Raw genomic sequence first — 22596 nt, 5'->3', positions numbered from 1 at the left:
TGGACCTGTTGAGGTCCATCAGGTACCACTAGCTGAAGGCGTCCACAAGGGGGCAGCACCACAATGATCCTAGACCTGAGAGCCTGAGAAGGGTAAGTGCAACCATGGGGTTTATTGATTCTCAAAAAACCCTTTTTATAATACCATGTACAAAGGCCTTTAACTAGAATCAATGTAGTAGAGTCCAGGCTCTGGATCAGCAGTGCCGAGATTGATGCAGTGCGGCTGAGTTTGTCCTCTGGGACAGCTGGAGATGACACAGTGCGCGGTATTCATTAATATGTGTCTGGCTCCTACAGTGTAGAGCTTGCCAACAATTCGTCATTGTTATGATGACTCTGTCGCAGTTTAGGACTGTTGAGTTCTACTCTTAGATCTGCTGTAGGTGGTCTAAACTGTGCACAATGTGGTGCCCACTATCTACCCAACACATTTCCTGCCCCCTTTCCCAGAGACTGCAGCCCCTTTCTCGAGGCCATGCCTCTTTGTCGTACAAGTTGGGAAACTACCTAAAAATGGTCTAAAAGCCTTCACAAATATGTCTGAATGTGTATTAGACGGTTCTTTGGCTCATATCAGCCAGAAATCTGGTGCAGATGACTAATGAATTCCACCCATGTTATTACCTTTATGCACAAGAAAAATTATGTGTAGGTCAGAGGCTGGAAAGATTTAATAATTGTTTTTTGTTTTTTTTTTAAACAGGAACTTTACTTGACGTCTTGCGTTGTCTTTTGACTGCTGGAAACCTGTAACCTGCCCACTCACTCAGGTTTCATTTTCATACGGACTGAAGAAGAGTTTGCAGCCCCTGCATCATGTCAGCTTCAGGTAAATGTATTATATGTATTTCCATCACTTTATATATTGTTATATTGTCTAGATTTGTAAACTATCAGGATGTTATCGCTGATAACCTGAAACTTTGACTGGAAGCTCACTTTTGCCCCTAGAAATTACCCGGTAATAAAATCCCATTAAGTAATATCAGGAAACTAAAATGGATAAATGTTATCTGAGAATGGGGTCACGGTGACCACCTGGGGTGATTATATTACTCCCTTTTTCTACTCTAGAAAGTGGAAGTTACTGATTGACCCCTTTAACTATCTCAAAGCTCCATGAATAATAACATTAACCCTTCCCTGCTCTAGACCACCAGGGATGCTGAGAATACTAACTGTGCATTATCAAAGGGATTGGTGCACTGACTACCTCCAAGACCCATAACCACCATATCTTTCTAAATCAATAAAGAAGTTTATGTAAACATGTGAAATGCCCTGATATTGGAATTATCCATTTTATTACTTTTGACTCCAGGTATATTTGGTAATGGAAGATTTTTGTGTGAAGCAGGGCTGTCATTAGGCTGCGGCAAACTGGGCATTTGCCCAGGGCCCCCTGTCCTATGGGGGCCCCTTGCATCTGGACTTTTGTGGATGTATTGCTCTTTAATACCCCTGGGTTGAATGCCTGGTGAAGATGCTGATCATCTATCTCCTGTCTATATATCTATCATCTATCTGTCTAGTTATCTCCTATAATTTCCATTTCTATATATTTAACCATTTATATTTCTAGCTCGATCTTCTATCTCACTTCTACTGTATCTATGTCTCATATTTATCTTCTATCATCTATATATCATCTAAATTATTTATCTATCATCTTTCATGTTTATCTTCTACCATCCATCTCCCTTTCATCTGTCTCCTATAACATTCTCCTACAGTCCCTTATTACAGATACTTACCTACTACTGTCTGTAACTACAAAGTGCAGGGCTAAAGGAGCCTCTTACTGACTGTGACTGCTCATAAAATTGTTTTTATTCTGGGGCCCCACTTTCAGTTTTTCCCAGGGCCCCACTTTGTCTAAAAGCAGTCCTGAAGGCACATCATCCCAGTTTGTCTAAAAAAAATCTATCTGATTGCTGTGATCAGATACATACACGGTAATCAGGTGAGACAGCTAATTCACACATGTCATGGCTGTTTTTTCATCGTAACCACCAGAGATGATAATATTTATAATTTTCTAGTCCTAGACCACATGAAACCTCCAGTTGCACTAATAATTACTACCTATTACTAGACTACTAGGGCAACTTATACTACTTGATGCTCCCGGACTATCAGAGAGGCTGACAAAGACTTTCCCGCTTCTTAACTGAGATGCTGACAATAACTACATCACTACACTAGATGACGCTGGGTGGCTCAGACGACTCAGTGCTGGGATCCTGGGTTCATGTCCCATCAAGGTCAACATCTGCAAAGAGTTTGTATGTTCTCTCAGTGTTTACGTGGGTTTTCTCCAGGTCCTCCGGTTTCCTCCCACACTCCAAATCATACTGGTAGGTTGATTAGATTTTGAGCTCCATGGGGACAGAGACTGTTTTGACATGCTTTGTGCAGCGCTGCGTAATCTGTGTGCGCTATATAAATAAAGAATTATTATTATTATTATTATTATTATTATTAGACGACAAACAATGTCAGAATTGATCCCTTTATGATGTAAGTGTCCCTAAACATAGACCACTGGTCAATGTTAGAATTAACTCTTGTAATACTTTAAACTCCAGGGAACTAAGGAGATGACAGATGTGTGCTGGAGACAATATTACAATTACCTCTCTGTGCCCCAACGTATGATGAAGACCCTTCCCCCTGCCGCACAGCTTGCGCCTGGTGTAGAATTGCGCTATAACCTATGAATAATCAGAATTACTGGTTGTTCGTGGTGGTAATTGCGGTTATTTCAGTTCTTGTATGACAGAAAACGTCAATATTTCAGAAAGCAAACCCCACCACATCTATATGTCAATAGCTCCCCTTAATGTATAAGTTATTTCTAAATTAAAGTAATGATTATTGCCCATATCTATGTACATGTTTGGAGTAGGAGGTGGCAGGAGAGAAGGGCAAAGGGAAGAGCTAATAGTGTAATGCTGTCACGGGTGTCCCTGAGATCCATGTCTCAGATCGCAGGCACACCCATGTCCCTCTCCGTGGCGGCACCCTTCCCGACCCTCACTTATCTCTCCACGCTCTTGCTTCCTCCTCATCCAGTTGGCAGTTTTAAAGGGCCAGCACGCCGCTGATTGGTGCTGGCCACTTCCGGGTTTTCTACATAAGCCGCCTGCTCCCATCAACCCCCGCCAGATCTTTGTGTTATATGTCTCAGCTTCCAGCTTCCTCCCTGCGTTCCTTGTGTTCCTGTTCTGTTGTGACCCCGGACCTGACACTGACCTTGCATCTCTGCTTCCTGCCCTGACTACCTGCCTGTTCCAGACCCCGTGACTGCCTGGTGAGTTGGTACTTCGACCTTGGCTACCATCGTAGACAAGTCAAGACCAGGTGCCACTTGGATTCCGGTCCCAGGTCTCAACTTGCGTCATCGTCCGCGGTGGTCCAGGGGGTTCATCGACCCCCAAGCCCTGACAAATACCATAGCAGCTCTTATTATTTCGAGAGGGTGAAGATATGCTCACTGTGTAAGGTTGTGCTAGGATAGGCACAAAGCTATTAGGTGCATTTGATAGATGCCTACTGGTGCTGCCTTCCGGGTAGTGGTCATTTACATTCAGTAGCCACACTGGACAAGATATGTGCAGTATAGGAGACATTTTTGGAGAGTGGCGCACTCAGAGCGATAAAGAGGCATAGAGGCAGCCCATTCAGTAGCTATGGAGAAGTGCAGAACTTGTGCCACCATAAATGGTGGTTCTGGACTCCATGAATCAATAAAGTAAAGTCTCTGTAACTCATAGATATATGCACATTAGAAACATATTGGGCGTACATACAGACAATATATCTACCCCTGGTCAGTTTTGATGCCTGGAAGAAGGATTAGGGAAGAACTTAAAAGAATAGATATGGACTGATGAAGAAGCAAAAATAACAACAACCATGAGAGAGACAGAAGACAAGTGTCGTGTGTGAGGGGAAATAAAACTAGAAACTTCTCTACAGGAAGCTACAGAAACACCTTTTTTATTCTCTGTAGAAGTAACCACAACAATATCCTGTTCTGTTTTGTTTTTTTTGTGTAATTTTTGAGTTTTGTAAATTTGTTTGAGGATCTGGAGATGAAAGTGCCCAATGGAGGAAACCCCAACATGTCTTTCAACACTATTTAAATGAGGACTTTGTGACAGTCTCAGCCCTGCCATGTCACATCAGATCTGTCATAAATCTGCCTTGTGGTCGGTGTTTTTAGCAGCCTTTTGTGCCTCATAAAAAAGGTTGAATCAGTTTCATTAGTTGCTTGAATATACTGTATCACTAGTGTGCGGGCAGCTCCATCTCAGTAGAGGGCGCTATAGTCTATCCTGGTATAAAGAGATACTGGCACCTTCTTTAGTGCAATTATTATGGTTTTTTTAGGGTTCTCTGGAATTATTATACTGATAAAATATTATTCAGATTGCTGAGGGGCCTATCCCTGAAATTGGTGGAGTCTGGTTGTTGATTCTTGCGCTCCGGCTGGGGACAAAAGAGTATTCTTGTAGGCACTGACTCCATTACCCTACAAGTCATATCTGGTGGTGGGGAACAGGCAAATTGTGTTCTGGTTCTAACCTTAGTAATTACATATATTGTTCCAGAATTCATCTCCATTGTTGTCTCATTCCAGGCCATAGTCCTTCAAGGAGAAGAATGAATCTTTATTCAACCATCCTTCTCATATTTCTAAAACTTGGTAAGTATCTGCCATGTCTGATGTTCCTTCCTTCAACCCTTAGTTCCTCTTCCAGTCTTCCTCTTCGCTCCATTTTTTCATCTACCCTCTTCTTCCTTCTTTTCTTCCTCTTCCCTCCTTCCCTCTATCCTCTTCTTGTCTTTTCTCTTCCCTTTGTCTCTTCCTTCCTTCCTTCTATCCCCATGCACCCTTCCTTCCTTATTTCTTCCTCTTCCCTCTCTCCATACTTCCATCTGGTATTCCTTTCTTCCTACATAATTCCTTTCTGTTCCCTTTTCCCTTATATCAATTTCTGTATTTCCTTTCTCTCTCTCTCCCTCCTTCCTTTCATCCCTCCTTCCTTTCCCCCCCTTCATTATATCCCTTTCCTTCTGTATTTCCTTTATCCCTTTTCCATTTTCTTCTCTTCCTTTCTTTTTATCTCCTTCCTTTCTGACCCCCCTTCCTTTCCATTCCTCTCTTTCCACTCTTTGTTCCTTTTCCTGAAGGTATTTGGATAAACTATCTTTAAAGAGTCCATTGATGGATCTTCTCCCCAGTTAAATCCTGTCCTAGAGCTGCCAGATGGGATCTGTTGGGTGATGATGTAATTCTCAGGATCACAGGAAGTCCTCCATGCCAGAAAACTGACTTCCTGTCCATAGAGGAGACCTAGCTCTTGTCCAATGGTCATACTGTTGATCACATGACCTAGGATCACAATATATGGATTTAACCTATATCGGTAATATATGTATAAAAGAGTTCCTAAAGTCTCATTTTGATTTGAGGGTCCTGGATGTTGCATAATACAAGTTACTGATTTGGGCTCCTTAGAGATCCAATTCGCTACTGACCAGCATAGGAGCTCATTTTGATTATCTTTCTGTGTCTTATGACCTTTGTCATGTATCCTCTAGCTATCCTCCTCTACCTGTCTTGCCAAGATGATATATTCAAATGTCCCTATCTTGTCTTTTCAGGTTTCGGCCATTGTGCGGCCACATTGTACCAGCCCCCCGTTGTAGCTGCTGTGGTCGGCTCCTCCGTTAATCTGAGTTGCATCTTGCAGTTAAATGAAGTAAAAGTGACTCGAGTGAATCCATACTGGTTAATTCCAGCCACCAAAGACAAAGCAAAGGAGTATCTGTACCCCAGGTCGAAGAATACAAGTATCAAGTCATGGCTGATCTACCCAAAATTCCAAAATGATCTGTCCCTAACCATAGATGATGTAGAACATTCATACACTGACACCTATGTGTGTGAAACATCCCTGCTGATTGGGACGGAGAACAGCAAATCTACAGGGACCGGGACTTATCTACTTGTATATGGTAAGTCTATCTATCTATCTATCTATCTATCTATCTATCTATCTATCTATCTATCTATCTATCTATCTCCTATCTATCTATCTATCTCATATCTATCTATCTATCTATCTATCTATCTATCTATCTATCTATCTATCTATCTCCTATCTATCTCCTATCTATCTATCTATCTCATATCTATCTATCTATCTATCTCTTATCTATCTTTTTGGGGGACATCAATCATAGTCTGTTAGACTGTTTTGAGCGTTTTTTAGCGCAAAAATCTGGCGCATCTCGTTAATTTGGCGCATTTATGTGCCATTTTCTGGCGCACGGCAAAGTTCGGCACTTAGTGGTTTTGAGTCCCTGCGCCTTATCTGACATAGTGAGCGGCTGCTATAGAGATGTTTGCACGGGGTCTATCACTAATAAAAACATACATTTTAGGTTCCCAAATGAAGAATCACCTCTATGCAACATGGAAAATACTTCGGAGCAGTTTTATAATGTAACATTTCTCCAGTAACGACTTCATCATTGTCTATGGGATCATCTCTGGGAGTGATTATTGTCTATGGGATCATCTCTGGGAGTGATTATTGTCTAAGGGATAATCTCTGGGAGTGATTATTGTCTATGGGATCATCTCTGGGAGTGATTATTGTCTATGGGATCATCTCTGGGAGTGATTATTGTCTATGGGATCATCTCTGGGAGTGATTATTGTCTATGGGATCATCTCTGGGAGTGATTATTGTCTATGGGATCATCTCTGGGAGTGATCATTGTCTATGGCAGTGATGGCTAACCTATGGCACTGGTGCCAGAGGTGGCACTCCGAGCCCTTTCTGTGGGCACTCAGCCATCACCAAAGATGACTCCAGGTATCTTCCTGCAGTCACAGACAGCCCAGGACTTGCTGTGCACAGAGCTATTTTAAAGTGACAGCTGTACATGGGACTATTTTCTGCTTTATTTGTGTCCTCAGGGCTGGTATCAATGAAAACTGTGACAGAGAAGGAAGTATAAATCACAAATTACATTTCTGTGATGGCACTTTGCGATAAATAAGCGGGTCTTTGTTGTAGTTTGGGCACTCGGTCTCTAAAAGGTTTGCCATCACTGGTCTATGGGATCATCTCTGGGAGTGATTATTGTCTATGGGATCATCTCTGGGAGTGATTATTGTCTATAGGATCATCTCTGGGAGTGATTATTGTCTATAGGATCATCTCTGGGAGTGATTATTGTCTATGGGATCATCTCTGGGAGTGATTATTGTCTATAGGATCATCTCTGGGAGTGATTATTGTCTATGGGATCATCTCTGGGAGTGATTATTGTCTATGGGATCATCTCTGGGAGTGATTATTGTCTATGGGATCATCTCTGGGAGTGATTATTGTCTATGGGATCATCTCTGGGAGTGATTATTGTCTATGGGATCATCTCTGGGAGTGATTATTGTCTATGGGATCATCTCTGGGAGTGATTATTGTCTATGGGATCATCTCTGGGAGTGATTATTGTCTATGGGATCATCTCTGGGAGTGATTATTGTCTATGGGATCATCTCTGGGAGTGATTATTGTCTATGGGATCATCTCTGGGAGTGATTATTGTCTATGGGATCATCTCTGGGAGTGATTATTGTCTATGGGATCATCTCTGGGAGTGATTATTGTCTTATTGTACAGATCTGAGAATATTATCAGTCTCCATTTCATGTAAATTATAAAAAAAAAAGGCAAAGACTCATTTCAGCAAGAATTTTTTTTTTACATCTCTGTCACTTTTAGTCCCTGCAGTTACATCACAATGATAGTTTCTTGGTGCAGAGATGAAGCCCTGAACGTTCTGTCACATTTTCTCAGTCTCCTTTCATTATTGCTCACAAATGAGATCTAACAATTTGAGACAAATTTGGCGCAAATTTAGGCGCAAATGAATGGGACATGAGACAATTCCAAAGTGCATTTACTAAGGCAGAACCAGATCCATCATAGATCAGGAGCCAAAAAAAAGGGCAAACCAGGCGCAAAAATAGGCGAACCGGAGACCCCCCTATGATTAATGTCCCCCTTTATCTATTTACACTGTGAAACAATTAGGAACATAGGGGGACATTTATCTTGCCGTGTTTCTATGTCCCTTTTCTTGTCCTGTACTTTATGCTATGCACCTAATGCGCCTAATTTTGCACTTTGCAATTTGTCTCAAATTATTCCCCTACAAAGTAAATCTCATTTGTGACCAATAAGAAAGCAAAATTGAGACAAACTGTTACAGAACATTCCGAGCTTCATTTTTGCACAAAAAAGTCTGAGCTTGTACAACGTCCGGAGCACATTCTTGCTGAAATGAGTCTTTTGCCTTTTTTATTATAATGTACAGGAAATGGAGTCTGATAATATTCTCAGATCTGTACAATAAGACAATAATCACTCCCAGAGATGATCCCATAGACAATTATGAAGTCGTCACTGGAGAAATTTTACATTTTAAAACTGCTCCAAAGTATTTTTCATGCTGCATTCAGTTAACTTTATATTTGGAAAGCGAAGACCTTTGAAAATGGAGATTTTTTTCAAGTGCAGCTGCTCGGAGTAGGAGCATTTTTGTGACTTTTTAACCGTAAAATGGTGATAGACCCCGTGCAAACATCTTTATAAAAGCCGCTCACTATGTCAGATATGGAGCAGGGACTCAAAACCACTAAGTGCCGAACTTTTGTCTGCAGCCAAACGTTGCAAATTAGAGACAAATTTAATAACTACGCCAAAAAAAATTGTCCATAAAAAATGATAACCAATGCCCCCCCCCCATTATTTCTCATCTAAGATGTCAGTCCTGTATTGATGTAGAATAGAGATGAGCGAACATGCTCGTCCGAGCTTGATGCTCGGTCGAGCATTAGGGTACTCGAAACTGCTCGTTGCTCGGACGAATACTTCGCCCGCTCGAGAAAATGGCAGCTCCCGCCGTTTTGCTTTTTGGCGGCCAGAAACAGAGCCAATCACAAGCCAGGAGACTCTGCACTCCACCCAGCATGACGTGGTACCCTTACACGTCGATAGCAGTGGTTGGCTGGCCAGATCAGGTGACCCTGGGATAGACTAGCCGCTGGCCGCGCTGCTCGGATCATTCTGTGTCTGGATGCCGCTAGGGAGAGAGCTGCTGCTGGTCAGGGAAAGCGTTAGGGTGTTCTATTAGCTTACTGTTAGGCAGGAGTGATTCTACAAGAACCCAACAGCCCTTCTTAGGGCTACAATAACGTTATACTTTTTTTATTTTAATTTGCATCTAGTACCATTTTGTGAGGAATTAGCAGGGGGACTTGCTACCGTTGTGTTTAGCTCTTAGTGGCACACATATCCATAGCAAAGACCGAAGTGGGAAAATTTAGTAGGGGTTGGATTTCAATTAGGCACTAACTCAGTGTCATCTCATCTGGCATAGTAGTGTGCTTTGATACTTGGCTAGAAAATAGCCATAGGAGAATACAAAGAGCTTACTTACGCCTACAGTAGCGTTCTATATATTTGATTTCTGGTTGATCTGCTGGTGGCTGTACTTTCTGCAGTGCATGTACTAGCCAATTCTGAGCAATTTGTAGTGAGACTTGCGACTGCTGTGTTCTGCGCTTAGTGACGCACATATCCATAGCAAAGACCGAAGTGGGAAAATTTAGTAGGGGTTGGATTTCAATTAGGCACTAACTCAGTGTCATCTCATCTGGCATAGTAGTGTGCTTTGATACTTGGCTAGAAAATAGCCATAGCAATAGGATAGCATTGTTTGGTTTTAAAAACTCAAAAAAAAACAAAAAACACAAACACAAAAAAAAACAAAAAACACAAAAAAAAAACAAAAAAAGTTAAAAAAAAAAAAAGTTATAACTCTCATTTTAAAAATGTTTAACCCGAGGGCTAGGGGTAGAGGACGAGGGCGGGGACGTGGGCGTCCAACTACTGCAGGGGTCAGAGGCCGTGGTCCTGGGCGGGGTGAGACACCACCTGCTGATGAGGGAGCAGGGGAACGCCGCAGAGCTACACTCCCTAGGTTCATGTCTGAAGTTACTGGGACTCGTGGTAGAGCACTGTTGAGGCCAGAACAGTGCGAACAGGTGATGTCGTGGATTGCTGACAATGCTTCGAGCAATTTGTCCACCACCAGTCAGTCTTCCACGCAGTCCACCCATGTCACCGAAATCGCCACTCCTCCAGCTCCTGCACCTCAGCCTCCTCCCCCCCAGTCTGCCCCCTCCCAGGAAAATTTGGCATTTGAACCGGCATACTCTGAGGAACTGTTTTCTGGACCCTTCCCACAGTCACAAACCACTTGTCCGGTTGCTGCTGAGCAATTTTCCGATGCCCAGGTTTTCCACCAGTCACAGTCTGTGGGTGATGATGACCTTCTTGACGTAGTGGAAGTGTGTAAAGAGGTGTCCGACGATGAGGAGACACGGTTGTCAGACAGTGGGGAAGTTGTTGTCAGGGCAGGAAGTCCGAGGGGGGAGCAGACTGAGGGCTCGGAGGATGATGAGGTGACAGACCCAAGCTGGGTTGAGAGGCCGGGTGAACACAGTGCTTCTGAGACGGAGGAGAGTCCTCGACCAGAACAGGTTGGAAGAGGCAGTGGTGGGGCCAGACGGAGAGGCAGGGCCAGAGCTGGTGCATCAGCGCCAAATGTGTCAACTAGTGAAGCTCCCGTGGCGAGGGCTCTTGCGGCGAGGGCTAGATCTTCAGAAGTCTGGAGGTTCTTTAAGGAAACACCGGATGACCGACGGACTGTGGTGTGCAACATTTGCCAAACCAGGCTCAGCAGGGGTTCCACCACTACTAGCTTAACTACCACCAGTATGCGCAGGCATATGAATGCTAAACACCCCACTCAGTGGCAACAAGCCCGTTCACCTCCGGCCGTGCACACCACTGCTCCTTCCCCTGTGTCAGCTGCTAGTCAGCCCCCTGCCCAGGACCCTGGCACAAAAACCCCATCGTCGCCTCCACGATCCTCCACAGCATCCACCAGCGTTCAGCTCTCCATACCCCAGACGCTGGAGCGGAAACGCAAATATAGTGCAACCCACCCGCACGCCCAAGCCCTTAATGTGCACATCTCCAGATTGCTTAGCCTGGAGATGCTGCCCTATAGGCTAGTAGAGACCGAGGCCTTTCGCAACCTCATGGCGGCGGCCGCCCCTCGGTATTCGGTCCCCAGCCGCCACTACTTTTCCCGATGTGCCGTCCCAGCCCTGCACCAGCACGTGTCAGACAACATCATCCGTGCCCTGACCAACGCCGTTTCTGACAAGGTCCACCTGACCACGGACACGTGGACGAGTGCTGCCGGGCAGGGCCACTATATATCGCTGACGGCACATTGGGTTAACTTGGTGGAGGCTGGGACCGAGTCTGACCCTGGGGCTGCTCATATACTGCCGACGCCGAGGATTGCGGGGCCTACCTCGGTCCAGGTGTTTCAGCCCTACTATGCCTCCTCCTCCTCCCACCCCTCCTCCACCTCCTCCTCCGAACTACCATCCGTGGGCACGGCGCCATCAGTCGGTAGCTCTAGGCACAGCAGCAGTGCCGTCGCTGAGCGACAGCAGGCGGTGCTCAAACTGCTGAGCCTAGGCGACAAAAGGCACACCGCCCAAGAGCTATTACAGGGCATCACGGCGCAGACTGATCTGTGGCTGGCACCGCTGAACCTCAAGCCGGGAATGGTTGTGTGTGACAACGGTCGTAACCTGGTGGTGGCTCTGCAACTCGGCAGACTGACACATGTGCCATGCCTGGCCCATGTGTTAAATCTGATAGTTCAGCGTTTCCTCAAGACATACCCCAATCTGTCTGATTTGCTCACGAAGGTGCGCCGCATCTGTGCGCATTTCAGGAAGTCCAGCCCAGATGCTGCCACTCTCAGGGCAGCGCAGCGCCGCCTCCAACTGCCCGCTCACCGACTGTTGTGCGACGTGCCCACGAGGTGGAATTCAACACTGACCATGTTATCCAGAGTTTACCAGCAGCGCAGAGCGATTGTAGACTGCCAGATGTCAACTTCCACCAGAACTGGTAGTCAGGTCAGTCAGCTTCCTCAAGTCTACAATGAGGAGTGGACGTGGATGTCTGATATCTGTCAGGTGCTGAGTAACTTTGAGGAGTCAACACAGATGGTCAGTGGCGATGCCGCCATCATCAGCCTCACCATCCCGCTGCTTGGCCTGTTGAAAAACTCTCTGGTCAGCATGAAGTCGGAAGCTTTGCGCTCGTCACAAGAGACAGGGGAAGAATATTCCCTTGTTGATAGCCAAAGCACCCTCAGGTCTGTTTCTCAGCGCATATCGGAGGAGGTGGAGGTGGAGGAGGATGAGGAGGAAGAGGAGGAGAATGTTGGCGAGACACAAGAGGGGACCATTGTTGAGTCCTTCACTGTTCAGCGTGTATGGGCAGAAGAAGAGGAGTTGGAGGAGTTGGAGGAGGAGGAAATGGACAGTCAGGCCAGTGAGGGGAGTGAATTCTTACGCGTTGGTACTCTGGCGCATATGGCAGATTTCATGCTAGGCTGCCTATCCCGTGACCCTCGCGTTCAAAGAATTTATTCCAGCACCGATTACTGGGTGTTCACTCTCCTGGACCCACGGTACAAGCAAAATCTTCCCACTCTCATCCCTGCAGAGGAAAGGAGTGTGAGAATGCATGAATACCAGCAGGCCCTGGTGCACAAGCTGAAACAGTATTTCCCTTCTGACAGCGCTAGCGGCAGAGTGCGTAGTTCTGCGGGACAAGTAGCGAGGGAGAGTAGGCGAGCAGGCAGCTTGTCCAGCACTGGCAAGGGTACGCTTTACAAGGCTTTTGCCAGCTTTATGTCACCCCAGCAAGACACTGTCACCTGTCCCCAGTCTCGGCAGAGTAGGGCTGATCTTTACAGAAAGATGGTGAGGGAGTACGTAGCTGACCATACCATCGTCCTAAATGATCACACAGCTCCCTACAACTACTGGGTTTCAAAGCTGGACATGTGGCACGAACTGGCGCTGTACGCCTTGGAGGTTCTTGCCTGCCCTGCCGCTAGCGTCTTGTCCGAGCGGGTTTTCAGTGCAGCTGGTGGCATCATCACCGATAAGCGTACACGCCTGTCGACTGACAGCGCTGACAGGCTGACGCTTATTAAAATGAATAAAGGCTGGATTTCTCAGAATTTCCAATCTCCACCAGGTGAAGGAAGCTCAACCTGAATAATTGATCCACTCCTCCTCCTCCTCATTTTCCTCCTTCTCCTCCTCTTTGTACAGTAAAGCAGAGGAAAATGGCTATTTTTTGACAGGGCCCACTGGCTCTTGCTATAGTACTTCATGCATTTAATTTTTCTGGAGGGCCACCTACCCGGTCCTCTGTTTGAAACAATTTTTGTGAGTGCCACATACAGGCACTCAATCTATTCCATTTTTCTGGAGGGCCACCTACCCGGTCCTCTGTTTTAAAAAATTTTTGGGACTGCCACATACAGGCACTCAATCTATTCCATTTTACTGGAGGGCCACCTACCTGCTCCTCTGGTTTGAAAAATGTTTGGGACTGCCACATACAGGCACTCAATCTATTCCATTTTACTGGAGGGCCACCTACCTGCTCCTCTGGTTTGAAAAATGTTTGGGACTGCCACATACAGGCACTCAATCTATTCCATTTTACTGCAGGGCCACCTACCTGCTCCTCTGGTTTGAAACATTTTTGGGACTGCCACATACAGGCACTCAATCTATTCCATTTTACTGGAGGGCCACCTACCTTCTCCTCTGGTTTGAAAAATGTTTGGGACTGCCACATACAGGCACTCAATCTATTCCATTTTACTGGAGGGCCACCTACCTGCTCCTCTGGTTTGAAAAATTTTTGGGACTGCCACATACAGGCACTCAATCTATTCCATTTTACTGCAGGGCCACCTACCTGCTCCTCTGGTTTGAAACATTTTTGGGACTGCCACATACAGGCACTCAATCTATTCCATTTTACTGGAGGGCCACCTACCTGCTCCTCTGGTTTGAAAAATGTTTGGGACTGCCACATACAGGCACTTTCCAAATTAAATTGTCTCCATAGCAGCCTCCACACGTTGTCTCCATTGCTACCTCCAAAAGTCGTCCATATAGCTGCCTCCATACATCGTCCCCTTATCAAACGAGGTGTGTCAGGCAGAAATTTGGGTTGTTTTCATGGATTCCACATCAAAGTTGTTAACTTTGTCGCCACCCTGCTGTGTTATCCACAAAATATACTTGCAAACTTTTACCATTTAGGGATATTATTTCAGCGCTTCTTGCGCATCTGTTTACATTCCCCTCACCCGCCATATCCTAAACTTATAAGAACGCTACTACACTTGATCTTATACAAAAGGTTCTTAGAAGTGCTGTTTGGGGAGTAGCCTAGAGACAGGGGCTTGGATTGGCGAAAGCTCGCCTGGCAGCGGAGCGCCAGCTCCATGCGCATCATGCGCTTCTTGCGCATCTGTTTACATTCCCCTCACCCGCCATATCCCAAACTTATAAGAACGCTACTACACTTAACTTGGTGCAGGCTGGGACCGAGTCTGACCCTGGGGCTGGTCATATACTGCCGACGCAGAGAATTGCGGGGCCTACCTCGGTCCAGGTCTCAAAGGCCTACTATACCTCCTCCCACCCCTCCTCCACCTCCTCCTCCTCCGAATTACCATCCGTGGGCATGGCGCCATCAGTCGGTAGCTCTAGGCACAGCAGCAGTGCCGTCGCTAAGCGACAGCAGGCGGTGCTGAAACTGCTGAGCCTAGGCGATAAAAGGCACACCGCCCAAGAGCTATTACAGGGCATTCCACATCAAAGTTGTTAACTTTGTCGCCACCCTGCTGTGTAATCCACAAAATATACTTGCAAACTTTTACCATTTAGGGATATTATTTCAGCGCTTCTTGCGCATCTGTTTACATTCCCCTCACCCGCCATATCCTAAACTTATAAGAACGCTACTACACTTGATCTTATACAAAAGGTTCTTAGAAGTGCTGTTTGGGGAGTAGCCTAGAGACAGGGGCTTGGATTGGCGAAAGCTCGCCTGGCAGCGGAACGCCAGCTCCATCCCAAGATCCAACTAACATAGTTGCAGCACCTTTAATCTACTACTAGTTCACTGCCTCCATAATAATAATAATAATAATCTTTATTTATATAGCGTCATCATATTCTGTAGCGCTTTACAAATCATAGGAAACAAATACAAATGTAATGTAACAGAGCACAACATTTGCATGGAACAACAGGAGTGAGGTCCCTGCTCGCCAGAGCTTACGGTTTATGAAGATGATGGGGTAACACGAGGTAAAAGAATATTTAATGGTCAAGCCATTCTTCTTAGGGAATAGAAAAAAATATAATAAATGGAATTGCTGTCGCTTGAACCACTCAGCCGTCATCTTATATACCAGGTCCAGGGTGAATGGGACTGCAGAGAAGTCTGGTGCCTGTTGGTTGCTGGATAACAGATGGGAGGACGACACAGGACGGGTTAGTAGAAGAGTTAAAACTTCATGCAGTTAATGAGTGTTATAGGCTTGCCTAAAGAAATGGGTTTTAAGAGCACGTTTGAAACTTTGGAGGTTAGGTATTAGTCTGATAGTCCGGGGCAGAGCATTCCATAGAATTGGTGCAGCTCTAGAGAAGTCTTGGAGACGCGAGTGGGAGGTCCGCACTAGGGTAGAGGTTAATCTAAGATCACTGGCGGATCTAAGAGCACGGGTTGGGCGATAGACTGAGATAAGAGAGGAGAGGTAGGGGGGTGCAGCATTATACAGAGCTTTATGGATGAGGGTTATTATTATTTTAAACTGTATTCGAAAGGAGACTGGCAGCCAGTGCAGCGACTGGCATGAACTGTAAGCATACATGGTCCCCTTATCAAACGAGCTGTGTCAGGCAGAATTTTGGGTTGTTTTCATGGCTTCCATGTTAACTTTGTCGCCACCCTGCTGTGTAATCCACAAAATATACTGGCAAACTTTTATCATGTACCGATATTATTTGAGCGCTTCTTGCTCACCTCCTTTGGTTCCTCTCTGACACCCATTGGTTTGAAGCCTGAGTCCAATTAGGGTATGTCGCCATGCCACTCTCTAGCCTGCTGCCGCTGCCTCTGCATGCCGTCCCCTATAGTGTCAGGGTCAATTATTGGATGTTTTAGATGCTATCTAGCTTCATTCTGTCACTCTGTCATGGCCATGCTGTTGCCCATAATTTTGGCATAATGGTGCGATTAGGCAGCCTCAGAGGCATCCATGCATGCTGCCCCTGCTGTTTCCTGTCCATTTCCGTGGTGTTTCCATCCTTTTCTGAGGTTCCCAGGTGTTTGGCCAAGCTTCCCTGTGCAGAGCCTTGGTCCCCTTGAAAAATGCTCGAGTCTCCCATTGACTTCAATGGGGTTCGTTATTCGAGACGAGCACTCGAGCATCGGGAAAAGTTCGTCTCGAATAACGAGTACCCGAGCATTTTAGTGTTCGCTCATCTCTAATGTAGAACATTTAATGATTTACAGATGAATTTGATACATTTACGAACCGCAGTGACGTCATCTGTAAAGCCAAAGTGCGATCCCCAGAGAATGTGGATCTATCCTGGGAATTCCAGGGTCAGGAATACAACAATATAACGTCCAGTGTGATTCCAGCTCCACATAATACATCTTGGGTCATCAGTATCCTCAGTAATTGGGCTCAGATGTGTCATATTAAAGAGAAGGTATCTGCTATCTGTAGGCTACGATACAAGCAGCAGAATTTGGTGGAGTGCAGTGTGGAGCTGCTCTGTCCAGGTAAGACTGATATGATATTATTCAGGAGTGTATGTTATCTGTATGTATTATTGTATACAAAGGTGCATGTATATTACCATATATATATATATCTATCTCCTATCTATCTGTTACATAAGGAGTAATACATGGCTGTCAGTGCCCTTTGATGGGACAAAGATGTGCACAGTCTAGATAAAGGCCAAGGTCAGGGCAGGAGGAAATCCAAGCAACAGGTCTGGGCAGCCGGCACAGATTTGAGGTCAAAGATCAATCCTCAATATAACAGCACAACCTCCACAGGAACTGAACTAGATCTTGAAACCTTTACTGCTCAGGCCTCCTCTGGGGGAAAGTTCCTTATAAAACAAGGAATCTTTTTGTTCGGGCAAAGGCTATAGCCCAGTTTTACGTCAGCATATGATACATCCCCTCATCTATATATTGGGGTCAGCCATGTAGTAATTTCTAACTTTTAATAATTTACAGATGAACTTAATGCATATCTGAACCACAGTGACATCATCTGTAAAGCTAAAGTGCGATCACCAGAGAACGTGGGTCTATCCTGGGAATTCCAGGGTCAGGAGTACAACAATATAACGTCCAGTGTGATTCCAGCTCCAAATAATACATCTTGGGTCATCAGTGTCCTCAGTAATTGGAGTCAGATGTGTGAAACCAAACACACTACATCTGTTATCTGCTGGCTCCAGTACAAACAGAAGAATATGGTGGAGCGCGGTGTGGAGCTTCCATGTCCTGGTAACTCTGTCATAACATTTATCTATGTATCTATCTGTCTGTCACTCTATTATCTATTTACAGTCTATTTACCTACTAATCTATCTACAGTCTTTCTATTTATCTATCCATCTATCAGTCTGTTATCTGCTGGCTCCAGTACAAGTAAAGCAGTATGGTGGAGCGCGGTGTGGAGCTTCCATGTCCTGGTAACTCTGTCATGATATCTATATATGTATATATCTATCTATCATATATCTATTTATCTATCTACTGATCTATCTACAGTATATCCATCTATCCACCATCCATCTGTTATCTGCTGGCTCCAGTATAAGCAAAACAGTATGGTGGAGCGCGGTGTGGAGCTTCCATATCCTGCTAACTCTGTCATGACATCTATCTATGTATCTATCTGTCTGTCTCTCTATCTATCTACAGTCTACCTACCTACTGATCTATCTACAGTCTATCTATCTATCTATACATCCATCCATCCATATATCTGTATTCTACTGGCTCCAGTATAAGCAAAACAGTATGGTGGAGCGCGGTGTGGAGCTTCCATGTCCTGGTAACTCTGTCATGACATCTATCTATGTATCTATCTGTCTGTCTCTCTATCTATCTACAGTATATCTATCTATCTATCTATCTATCTATCCATCCATCCATATATCTGTATTCTACTGGCTCCAGTATAAGCAAAACAGTATGGTGGAGCGCGGTGTGGAGCCTCCATGTCCTGCTAACTTTGTCACGGCATCTATCTATCTACATACTGGCATCTATTTGTATGTCTATCTATCTATCATCTATCTATCCTGCTCTCAGCCCCTTAAATGTTGGTTACCCTTCCAGTTCCTGTTTGTCGTCAATCTCTTTTCATAAAGTATTAGTAATGTTTGCGTAATATTTCCACCATAAATATATAATTTATAGAGCAATACTGGATTTGTGTGAGTGAGTCATGCAACTGAAAGCCGTTTACCTCTTCTACTATCTCAGTTTTATCTACAGAACGCCTTATTATTCCTTATATTCCAATCACTTCCCAAATTAAATTGTATCGGTGCTGAGTAAAGAGCTATTGTCCCATGACCAAAGGTCCTTCACCTCTTCAAAGTGATTTGCCCTCTGTCGTGCCTCAAGTTGTGCCATAATTTTATTTAAATTTCCATAAAACCAAATTATTTTATATATTTCAGCCTTGTCCCGAATAAAAGTAAACAAAATGTGCTTCCTGAATCTGAGTGAATGCCCTTTTCCGAGTGACCACAGGTCCTTCACCTCTTCTAAGTGCAGTTTTACAGTGATACTCACACAATTGTGGCAATAAGGCACCATTTTACTTATAGCCATCTCCCAAAAAGAAAAAAAAATAGCTTTCAGGTCCTGAGCGAAGGACCTTTGTCACACAGCCAAAGGTCCATCATCTGTTTTAGTCTCAGTTTTACAAATGTGTAAACATGTCTCAACTTTCTTATTATTTGTTTAATTGAAAATAAACCACAAATAAAATCAATACATATTGATTTTTTTTTCTGTAAAAAGGGACCTTTGATGCATCATCAAAGGTCCTTTATCTCATCCATTTGTAGTTTTGCAGTATTTTGCAGACAATTGTGACAACAGCCATACATTCAGAGAATTTAGGGAAGTTTGACCAAGAAACTTGATGTAGGATTCTGTCTTACAGAAATTCTTCTCTATTATTTAGGTGACCTAGAGGCGTCTCGGCCGCACCCCACCCTCCTCTACACCCTGTTTCTGAGTAATACGCTCTTTATTCTGCTTTGTATTATTATTGTATTTTTTTGGGTGAAAAAGAAGAAGCGGAATAGAAGGGTCCGGATCGTGGCTCCTTATGCTAAATTCTCCTCAATCTCTAGGACAAATCATAATGTTTGAATATATCTGCATCTTGTTGCTCCTCCACAAAAAAAAAATCCTGCACCAAGAAGGAATTGTTGGAATGAAAAGACATTTCCTATCAGTGACTGTAATAATTTATGAAAGTGATTTTAATAGTAGAGTAAAAGGAGAAGTTTGGAGGGAAAACTGTGTAATAGAGCAGAGGCTCTAGGACCCTGGTGTCGCCTCTAGTCTGGATGTAAGATGAGATACGGTTGGGCACAAAGGATGCAGGTTCTGTATAAGATCCTGCATTGTATGTGCCCATAGATGTCACAGCCGGGCCGTAGATACTGCGCACTCACAGATTGGGGAAGGTGGTGTCACCGTTGGTCCAAAAAATGCTGGAAGGGACCCGGCTGCCAGGGAAGAGTGACCTGGAGGGGATATTCCTGGAGAGCATAATCCTGCAGTGGACCCCAAATGTACCCCACATCACACCAGCAGGGGGCAGTGTGTCCTCCTATCACTACTAGGGGTGACTGTCCTATGCCATGGCTCCAAACATCATCACACCAGCAGGGGGCAGTGTGTCCTCCTATCACTAATGGGGGTGACTGTCCTAAGCCATGGCTCCCCACATCATCACACCAGCAGGGGGCAGTGTGTCCTCCTATCACTTATGGGGTTGACTGTCCTAAGCCATGGCTCCCCACATCATCACACCAGCAGGGGGCATGGCATGGTGATGTACTGACCTTTGACATGGTCCTTACATCATGATACCAGTAGGAGGCAGTGTATCCTCCTATCACTTCTACGGGTGCTGTACTTTCACTCCATACTTGTATGTTCCCATCCTCTCCCCTTCGTTACATCACAACATCATCTCACAAGCACACCAGCAGGGGGCAGTGTGTCCTCCTATCACTTCTAGGTGTGGCTTACTGTCCTATGCCATAGCCCCCACATCATCACACCAGCAGGGGGCAGTGTGTCCTCCTATCACTTCTAGGTGTGGCTTACTGTCCTATGCCATAGCCCCCACATCATCACACCAGCAGGGGGCAGTGTGTCCTCCTATCACTGCTAGGGGTGACTGTCCTATACCATAGCCCCCACATCATCACACCAGCAGGGGGCAGTGTGTCCTCCTATCACTTCCAGGGGTATATATCCTATACCATAGCCCCCACATCATCACACCAGCAGGGGGCAGTGTGTCCTCCTATCACTTCCAGGGGTATATATCCTATACCATAGCCCCCACATCATCACACCAGCAGGGGGCAGTGTGTCCTCCTAGCACTATTAGGGGTGACTCACTGTCCTATGCCATAGCCCCCACATCATCACACCAGCAGGGGGCAGTGTGTCCTCCTATCACTACTAGAGATGATGAATGTCCTATATCATACCCCCCCCCCCCCCCATATCATCATACCAGGAGGGGGCAGTGTCTTCCTGTCATTTACATGGGTGACTGATAGTATTGAACGGGCCCGAACCGCAAAGTTGGTACCAAACTTCCAAAATTTCTATCTGGACGCATAATTTTTTTGTCAATAAATGTATTTAATGTTCTTTTTTAATAAATAACATTTTCAAAAGTAAGACTGGAGGCGGCATCACCACTTTATACAGTTATTTACATAATTTGTGCTGAGATTTGAGTCTTTACCCAAAGCCATGACTGGTCCTAGCGCAGGTCTATATCCAATAGCTACAGAATGTAAGTGGTTGACGTAGCAACATGCAGAGATGCAGAAAAATTCTGAAAACTATCTTTCTCTATACCAGGCTGCTACTACATAAACAAGACAGATTCCTAGTCCAGAGAGTTGGTACGTGAGATAGACCGTATGATGATTCCATTAATAGACCTTTCACTAACATTTCAGGATTAATCAATATTGGAAAGTGTTTTGATGTATAAGAACAACATTTATGTATAAATGAGGGTTTTCAGTAGGGATCCGGCTATTCAGAGATCACAATCACGAGGATCACTGAGTGTCCCATGTAACTGGAGCCATTGTGGTCATTGGTGGCCATTGCTCCATTCACTTCCATTGGAGTTCCACAGTGGTGATCTGTAGAGATGAGCGAACTTCTCAAAAACTTGTTTTGCCAAATTCAGCAAAATTTTTTTTGTGGTCTGATCTGAATCGGATCGGTCTGAACTAGAAGGTCGTGAAGCAGTTACCAACCTCCCGGAACCTTTTCCAAAATGGTGGCCTGGTGTCTCGCCAGAATTTCTGTGAAGTAGCCCTCCTCCTGGAGCCCCAGCTTACCCTGCGGAGTCCTACCTTCAGTTCCGAGGGGTCAGTTCTCTAGGAAGTGTCCTACCAGGTGAGTGCCTCCTGGAGGACAGATACTGTTTGAGAACCTCACGGTCTTCATGCATCAGGCCATGTTGGAAGGGGCCCCAGGAGGTCAGATAGGGCTTCCATGACCTCCTGGCCCCACCAGGGAAAAATAGGGTGATTCTGGGGATGTATCTGAACTTCTTAGGCCTGGAATCCAGGCTAGATAAAGCGTTTTCTACAATGTATCAGTGTGAAGTTCTATGTCAAGCATTGTCTGAAGCCTATCGGTGCATTAAACCCCTGAATATAGCTAGCCCTGCTCTAAGAGCTGAAAACTGCTACAATGTATCAGTTTAGACTAAACAATGTGGGGGACATTAATCATAGTCTGTTAGACTGTTTTGAGCGTCTTTTAGCGCAAAAATCTGGCGCATCTCGTTAATTAGGCGCATTTATTCGCCATTTTCTGGCGCACAGCAAAGTTCGGCACTTAGTGGTTCTGAGTCCCTGCGCCTTATCTGACATAGTGAGTGCGTCCTATACAGATGTTTGCACGGGATCTATCACTATTTTGCACCTAAAAAGGCACAAAACTGGCACAGAAAATGCATCTACTCTGAGCAGCTGCACTTCCAAAAAACTTCCCTTTTCATTACTAAAAACATAAATTTTAGGTTCCCAAATGAAGAATTCCCTCTATGCAACATGGAAAATACTTCGGAGCAGTTTTATAATGTAAAGTTTCTCCAGTAACGACTTCATCATTGTCTATGGGATCATCTCTGGGAGTGATTATTGTCTATGGGATCATCTCTGGGAGTGATTATTGTCTATGGGACCATCTCTGGG

The 22596-nt window shown here is 44.9% G+C and overlaps 1 protein-coding gene across 1 annotated transcript; it reads left to right on the top strand.

The window, feature by feature from the left end:
* The first annotated feature begins 778 nt into the window (after positions 1-778).
* Positions 779-22557, top strand: LOC140065545 (uncharacterized). Its single transcript, XM_072113143.1, has 6 exons — positions 779-831; positions 4648-4713; positions 5676-6029; positions 16586-16861; positions 17330-17605; positions 19305-22557. Exons 1-6 carry the CDS (start codon positions 819-821, stop codon positions 19493-19495), a joined length of 1176 nt encoding a protein of 391 aa, XP_071969244.1. The 5' UTR covers positions 779-818; the 3' UTR covers positions 19496-22557.
* Positions 22558-22596: the final 39 nt, after the last annotated feature.

The sequence above is a fragment of the Engystomops pustulosus genome, chromosome 6, assembly GCF_040894005.1.
Source record: "Engystomops pustulosus chromosome 6, aEngPut4.maternal, whole genome shotgun sequence".
Classification (NCBI taxonomy): domain Eukaryota; kingdom Metazoa; phylum Chordata; class Amphibia; order Anura; family Leptodactylidae; genus Engystomops; species Engystomops pustulosus.
This window is presented reverse-complemented; position numbering and strand designations above follow the sequence as displayed.

Coding starts and splice junctions, on each gene's coding strand:
- LOC140065545 (XM_072113143.1), top strand. Junction 4,714..5,675: donor TCTCATATTTCTAAAACTTG/GTAAGTATCTGC, acceptor TTGTCTTTTCAG/GTTTCGGCCATTGTGCGGCC. Junction 16,862..17,329: donor TGTGGAGCTGCTCTGTCCAG/GTAAGACTGATA, acceptor AATAATTTACAG/ATGAACTTAATGCATATCTG.